At 41.6% G+C, this 8,081-nt stretch overlaps 1 protein-coding gene across 1 annotated transcript; it reads right to left on the bottom strand.

Annotated features, from left to right (window-relative positions):
• Positions 1-7,377: 7,377 nt before the first annotated feature.
• Positions 7,378-7,829, bottom strand: LOC309561112 (small ribosomal subunit protein eS25-like). The gene has a single exon (XM_082264857.1). The coding sequence runs from the start codon at positions 7,797-7,799 to the stop codon at positions 7,422-7,424; it is 378 nt and encodes a 125-aa protein (XP_082120983.1). The 5' UTR covers positions 7,800-7,829; the 3' UTR covers positions 7,378-7,421.
• Positions 7,830-8,081: the final 252 nt, after the last annotated feature.

Below are 8,081 nucleotides of genomic sequence, written 5' to 3'. Positions count from 1 at the left end.
CAACAGACAAAAAGGGTCTTCATAGTAGTTTATTTTGCTGACTTGGCACTTGTTAGCTTACTGTAGAGACTACTCATCAACTGTTCATCACTTAGCAATAGAATCAGAGCAGACTGAAATATGTGAACATGATGTCAACTTGTAGCCATTTTCCCCTTATTTCTCAGTTAGTGTTAGACCTCAACCCCCCCCCCCCCCCAGAGGGCAATTATAACTGACATGGTGCTCTTGCTTCTTCTGAATCCAGGAAGTGTAATTTGTTCAGAAAGAGACCTACATGTTGCTAGACAAAGGGGTTGATTTACTAAAATTGGAGAGTGCAAAATCAGGTGCCGCTCTGCACAGAAACCAATCAACTTCCAGGTTTTTTGTCAAAGCCCAATTGAACAAGCTGATGCTAGAAGCTGATTGGCTACCATACAGAGCGGCACCACATATTGGACTCTCTAGTTTTAATAAATCAACCTCACAGTCTTAGACACCACAGAGATAAAAGAGTAATTGTTTACTGAATCCTCTGCAACCTTCTGGCTGGCCAGGAGAATTCTGATTTTGCCTTTCTAGAGCTAAGTTCAGCCTATCCTCTGATCGTTACTTGAGACACCTTCATGCTAAATAGATAGTCCACCTTAAAGTAAATATTGGGCAGACTAGATGGGCCAAATGGTTCTTATCTGCCGACACATTCTATGTTTCTATGTTTCTATGTTTCTATGTAAAACTTAAGCCAAGATATAAACTTTAAAATATTTACATATTGTTTAAAAAAGTAGTACATGAGATATATGTCACTGACCCATATAGCTACAGGCACTATGGAATAATTTATTCTCACACAGAGAGAATTCTTTACACAAAAAAAAATCAACTTTTTGTTTTAAACAGCTTAAAGTATTATTAAACCCCAAACCAAAAATAATAAGTTGCATCCTACCAGTTCTTAGATTAGATTTTTTTGGGGTTTAACCCTTTGTTTTTAACTGTTGATCTGGCTGGTAGGTGTGAGTGGATCCCCTGCTGAATTGCACCTGAACGGGATGGATTTCAGTATTTTGACATTTGTGCTCAGTGGACACAGACAGACATATGATAGCTTTATGGGTGGCATTGTGTTCGTTTACATCTGGCTACCTCATGTTCAGGTCAAGAAAAAGGATGCAGTCCTTTTCAATTTTTTTTCCAGACCTTGTTGGATTTGGAGATAGCAGGTGTAAACAGACACAAGTCTATTTACATCAGCCTAACCATAGAGCTGCATGGAGCTTCCAATCTGGTCTGTGTGAAAAACTGGCAGGCAGACCTGATTGGAAAGCCCCTCTAAAGTGGCCCTAACAGCTTAAAAAGTGTTATCTGGAGTTTTTCTTTTGGAAAATAAATTGGACACATATGAGCGGATAAACACAAATGCAAAGAACCTTCAGTGTTTGCCACAGCATTTGCCATTCATTTGTATAGCAGGCTGTACACTCCAAATGTGGCTGACCAGACACCAGAAAGTGCTGGGAAATGACATTAGGCATATGCCTATAAAAGAACCCTTAGACTTAATAAGCTAAAATATTTTACAATTTTGTTTTTGCGTTTAATATTGCTTTAACTCGTTTTGCTTCTCCTGTCAGCCTTCTAATCCATGTCCTATCCATGTAAACATGAAGGAAAAGTTCTGAGACCCAACTTTGATGACTTCACTGCGTCATTTGTGAATTGTTAGGCTGAATTGCTCCACAGTGTCTGTATCTGCAGAGGTCAGAGATGGCTTGTTTTAACCCTTTCTTTGCCAACAACATAACTATTACATTAGTGTAGTGCCAGCACCAGCATGTAAGCAAACACCTAAACACTATAGCAGCCGAGAGTTTGTTTTAACATTATTTTCTCCTGACTGCCAGCTTTTATCTTATAATGATTTGAGTGGATGTAAAGCTGTTAAACTGCTTCTATATCTATGTGACGGTGACAGCCCCCTCCACATCTGACCATCCTGCCATGTGTCCTGGGCTCCCCTGTCCTTCCTGGGTACTCTGGCCCTTCAAAGCAGGTTCCATGATGAAAAGTGGTGTGAGAGCAGTAAACATCATTCAGCCCTAAGCACTTCAGGGTTCACAGCTGACACTCTGGCTGGGGAAGAAGTTGATCAAGCACAGTCTGTGCTAAGTCAGCTTCAACAAAGTGCAGAGGGAACATTCAAAGTCTAATAGACCTCTGATATCTCCTTGAAGAGAACCTGTCACCAGTACTATGCTATGACATAGGGGGACTTATCAGCCCTTCTGTGAAAGCAATAAATTAAGTTTTTTTTAAAAAAAAAAAGTAAAAATATGTTTAAAAATGAAAGTTTAATAAAATAAATAAAAAAATATAGCCTCCTACCCCAATACAAGAAATGCAATCACATGCAAAGGTATACCAAAACAATGATTGCGCAAGACATATTAGGAATTTTCGTATTTGTGGCAGAGAGTCACGCTTTTGGAATATTAGTAAATATAAGAAAACTAGGACTGACTTAGCCTCCCAGGTTTCAGCTTAATAATTCGTTTTCATGGTAGACCATCGATTACATGTTTTACCTGCTGAAGATTGATTGGAACGAGATATATTGCTGCCAATAATTTGCACTATTATCTCATAAGGAACATAACATCTTTCAAAGTTTTTCCATAGAGAAAGAGACTTTCAATTCCATTAGATGAATCTAGCATGTTATTGTATATAACTTTTTGGAAAATCCCTTGTTTTTTCAATTTTGCAGAGAGATGTGGGGATGGAGGATTAGTATGCTGAGATGTAGGAGGTTACTATGCTGAGAACCTGAGAATTTCGTAGACCATAATGGCTATACTAAGGAGTGTTATTACTGCATGCCTAAACACTGCCACTTACATTATCCACCAACATCTGTTGGCTGTGTGTGGCTTGTACTCCTGGGGGCCATAAACTGTATTGGGCATTGATCAACATTATGTCCACCTGTAAACTGTCAGGGAAGGTGCTGCCATAGATACACATTCTGTTATGGTTTTATTGCAGGATACTATCCTAAAATCCTCTAATATTACTCATTCTGTAAGTTAACCACTTAAGCCCCGGAAGATTTTACCCCCTTCCTGAGCAGGGCCTATTTTGCGATTCGGCACTGCGTGATTTTAACCACTTCCTTACCGAGTCATGTAAAATGACGTCGGCAAGGTGGTTGTCTAGATCCGGGCCGCCGTCATATGACGTCGGCCCGTTCTAGCTGCTACTGCGCGCCCCCGGCGGCGCGCAGCGGCGCGATCAGGGATGAGGCTCGTCCCTCGGACATAGCCCATCACTGATCAAGGTAAACAGCCAATAGAAATTGGCTGTTTACCACGTGATCGGCTGTGTCAATCACAGCCGATCACATGAGCGGCTCCAGCACGAGCCGCTCGTTCTCTCTGCAATGCGCGCCCCCGGGGGCGCGCAGAGCAGCGATCGGGGACGAGGCTCGTCCCTCGGACAGAGTCGATCCCCGATCTAGGTAAAGAGCCAATGAAATTGGCTCTTTACCACGTGACCGGCTGTGTCCAATCACAGCCGGTCACAAATGTCAACAGAGAACACGGTAACTAGCTGTCACCGTGTTCTCCTCCTCACACACTGATCCTGTGTGAGGAGGAGATTGTGGTAACAGCTAGTTACCAACTACAGTGCACCCCAACCACACTGATTGCCCCCCCCCCCCAATAAAGAGCACCTGTCACTAGCCCATCAAAGTACCCGAGTACCTGTCATCAGGTACTCAGATGACAGGTACTCAGGTACTCTGATGGGCTGGTGACAGGTATTCGGGTACTCTGATGACAGGTACTCGGGTACTCTGATGACGGATACTCTGATGACAGGTACTCGGGTACTCTGACGGGTACTCGGGTACTCTGATGACGGGTACTCGGGTACTCTGATGACGGGTACTCGGGTACTCTGATGACAGGTACTCGGGTACTCTGATGACGGGTACTCGGGTACTCTGATGACAGGTACTCGGGTACTCTGATGACAGGTACTCGAGTACTCTGATGACGGGTACTCGGGTACTCTGATGACGGGTACTCGGGTACTCTGACAGGTACTCGGGTACTCTGATGACAGGTACTCGGGTACTCTGATGACGGGTACTCGGGTACTCTGATGACAGGTACTCGGGTACTCTGATGACGGGTACTCGGGTACTCTGATGACAGGTACTCGGGTACTTTGAGTACCTGTCAACGGAGTACCCGTCATCAGAGTACCTGAGTACCTGTCACCTACCCATCAGAGTACCCGAGTACCTTCCACCTGCTCATCAGAGTACCTGACGCCTGAAGTACCCAAGTACTTGCCGCCTGCTCATCAGTACCCATCAGTACTCATCAGTACTCATCAGTACCTATCACGTATCAGTACTGATCATCAGTACCCATCAGTACAGTATCACCTATCACCTATCAGTCAGTGAGTACTACTCATCAGTACCTATCACCTGCCTGTCACCTGCCCATCAGAGTACCCGAGTACCTGTCACCTGCCTATCAGAGTACCCGAGTACCTGCCACCTGCTCATCAGTACCAGAGTACCTGTCACCTGCCCAACAAAGTACCCGAGTACCTGTCACCCTTCATACAGCCACCATGTCCAAGTCCAAAAAGGTTTATATACGTCGTCCGTTTAAACCTAAATACCGGTGTTATGGTAGCAGATAGCTGCCATAACCCTGGTATTTTTTTAAACGGTGGACGGTTGGCTTTCCGATAAGGGTGGTCCCAGCGGCGGATTCGCCGTGGGATCACCCTTCCGGGATGGCGGAAGAGGCGCCCCCCCACCTCCCGACGCGTTCCGGTCCTTTTCCCCGCTTACCGGACCCGCCGACAGCGGGGAAAACGATCCGGTCCCGAATCCTCACAGACAGGATGTCGAGTGAGGGCAAGCTTGCCCTCACTTGACTCTATGGTCTTGGAGGACCGGAGCTACGGAAAATGTTGTTGCCTAGCAACCAGTTTAAAGGTCCTTTTTTTTTTTTTTTTCATTTTATATTATTTTTTTTTTTTTTTTTTCTATCTTTTAGTGTACTTGTGAGATCTGAGGACTTTTTGACCCCAGATCTCACAAAAAAGAGGTCCTGTCGTGCCTATTTCTATTACGAGGAATATTTACATTTCTTTTAATAGAAATAAAAATGATCAATTTTTTTTTTTTTTTAAACGGTGTAAAAATAAAAAATAATAAATAAAATAAATAGTAAAAAAAAAAAAAAAAAAAAAAATTAAAGCGCCCTGTCCCCGTTAGCTCGCGCGCAGAAGCGAATGCATACAGAAACCCCGCCCACATATGTAAACGGTGTTCAAACCACACATGTGAGGTATCGCCGCGATCGTTAGAGCAAGGGGAATAATTTGAGCCCTAGACCTCCTCTGTAACTCAAAGATGGCAACCTGTAGAAATTTTTAAATTGTCGCCTATGGGGATTTTTAAGTACCAAAGTTTGTCACCATTCCGTGAGCGTGCGCAATTTTGAAACATGACATGTTGGGTATCTATTTACTCGGCGTAACATTATCTTTCACATTATGGAAAAAAATTGGGCTAACTTTACTGGTTTCTTATTTTTTAATTAAAAAAAGTGAATTTTTTCCAAAAAAACTGCGTTTGGAAGACCGCTACGCAAATACGGTGTGATAAAAAATAGTGCAATAATCTCCATTTTATTCTCTAGGGTCTCTGCTAAAAAAAAATATATAATGTTTGGGGGTTCTAAGCAGTTTTCTAGCAAAACAACTGATTTTAGCTTGTAAACACCAAATGTCAAAAATAGGCCTAGGCAAGTGGCTAGGATGCATGATGATGCTCCTTGGATGTTCGGCCCCTCTATATGGCTAGGCTGTGAAAAAGTCTCACACATGTGGTATTGCCATACTCAGGAGGAGTGGCAGAATGTATTTTGGGGTGTCATTTTTGCTGTGTACATGCTATGTGTTAGGAATATCCTATAAATTGACAACTTTGTGTAAAAAAAAAAAGTTTTCATTTTTTTCCCACATTTTCCAAAAACCTGTGGAAAAAAATGATATGTTCAAACGACCCATAATGCCTCATAGAATATACGTTGGAGTGTTTGCTTTCCAAAATGGGGTAATTTTGTGGACTTTTCCATTGTATTGGTGCTCTAGGGCCTTGAAAAGTGTGATAGGTAGTAAGAAAGTTTTATGTGTATTTATGCTCCTAGAACGCCTGAATGTGCTTCTTGGACGTGGAGTCTCTTTTTGTGGCCAGGCTGTGTAAAAGTCTCACACATGTGGTATCGCCATACTCGGAAGGAGTAGCAGAATGTATTTTTGGGTGTAATTTTTGCTGTGTACATGCTATGTGTTAGAAATAGCTTATAAATTGACAACTTTGTGGGAAAAAAAAGAAAAAAAAAATTTTTTCTTCATTTTCCCAAGAATTGTGGGAAAAAAATTACAACTTCAAAAAACTCACCATGCCTCTTACTAAATACCTTGGACTGTCTACTTTACAAAAAGGGGTCATTTGGTCGGTATTTGTACTGTCCTGACATTTCAGGGCCTCAAGAAAGGAGATAGGCAGTCAGTACATCTGGTGTGATCAATTTTCAGTAATTGGTACCATAGCTTCTAGACTCAATAACTTTCACACAGACTAAATAATATACACTAATTTGGGTTAATTTTACCAGAGACATGTAGCAGTATACATTTTGGCCCAAATGTATGAAGAAAAATTTATTTTTTGCAAAATTTCATAATTAAAACTAAAAAAAAGTGTTTTTTTTCAAAATTTTTGCTCTTTTTTTGCATATATCACGAAAAAAAAAACCCCAGTTGTGATCAAATACCACCAAAAGAAAGCTCTATTTGTGTGAAAAAAATGATAAAAATTTTGTTTGGTTATAGTGTAGCATGACTGAGCAATTGTCATTCAAAGTGTGAGAGTGCTGAAAGCTGAAAATTGGTCTGGGCAGGAAGGGTGTCTAACTGCTCTGTATGGAAGCGGTTAACGTGCGACGCCGTACCTAAACAATTTGACGTCCTTTTTTTTCCACAAACAGAGCTTTCTTTTGGTGGTATTTGATCACCTGTGAGATTTTTTGATAATGCGCTATAAACAAAAAAAGAGCAACAATTTTGCAAAAATAACAATATTTTTCACATTTTTTTATATGAAATTCCCCCAAAAAAATGTAAAAATCTAAATTTTTTAACATTTTAGGCCAATTTGTTTTATGCTACATATGTTTGGTAAAAAAAAATCACAAAAAGCGTATTTTGATTGGTTTGCACAAAAGTTATTGCGTTTACTAACTAAGGGAAAGATTTTTGTCATTTTTGTTGTTTTTTTTTTTTTATATGGATTTATTTCTGTTAATTTACATAGAAAAGTTGGATCCTTCCATTAGGCCCTACGATTCCTCAGCTCCTGCTGGTGCATCTCCACCCTTTGTATTTCTGGTATAGATGGCCTGGGCTCTGTGCTTGGACACCAACTTAATCAGACCTTTGTTGAGCAGCTCCTGGAGGGCAGCCCTGGCCAGTGAGCCTCTGATCTTCAGCCTCTCAGACACCACAGCTGGAGTAATGAGTTTGTAGTTGGGAACTTCTTTACACAGCTTGTCATAAGTGGCTTTGTCAAAGAGCACAAGGTTGTTAAGCTTGTCCCTCACTTTTCCTTTTGACCACTTCTTCTTTTTGGCCTTGCCTCCAGACTTATTGACTGGGTCCTTATCCTTCTTGGCAGACTTGCCAGCATCCTTCTTTTTCTTGTCGTCTTTAGGTGGCATGCTGCTGCTGTCTCAAAGATGTCGGACAGAAAGCTGTTGTTTTTTTTTTAACGAGTAATGGCGGCGATCTGCGATTTTTTTTTTGTGGGACTGCGACATTGCGGCGGACAGATTGGACCCTTGACTGACATTTTTGACACTTTTGGGGTTACCAGTGACATTACTACAGTAATCAGTGCTATACATATGCACTGTAACTGTAAAAATGACACTGGCAGTGAAGGGGTTAACTTTTTTTTTGAGAGGGAGGTGTTCAGTGTGTCCCTAGGGGCATGATTCTAA

Source organism: Pelophylax lessonae (assembly GCF_965119305.1).
Source record: "Pelophylax lessonae genome assembly, chromosome: 8".
Classification (NCBI taxonomy): domain Eukaryota; kingdom Metazoa; phylum Chordata; class Amphibia; order Anura; family Ranidae; genus Pelophylax; species Pelophylax lessonae.
The sequence above is the reverse complement of the archived record's forward strand: the minus strand, read 5'-3'. Positions and strand labels throughout refer to the sequence as shown.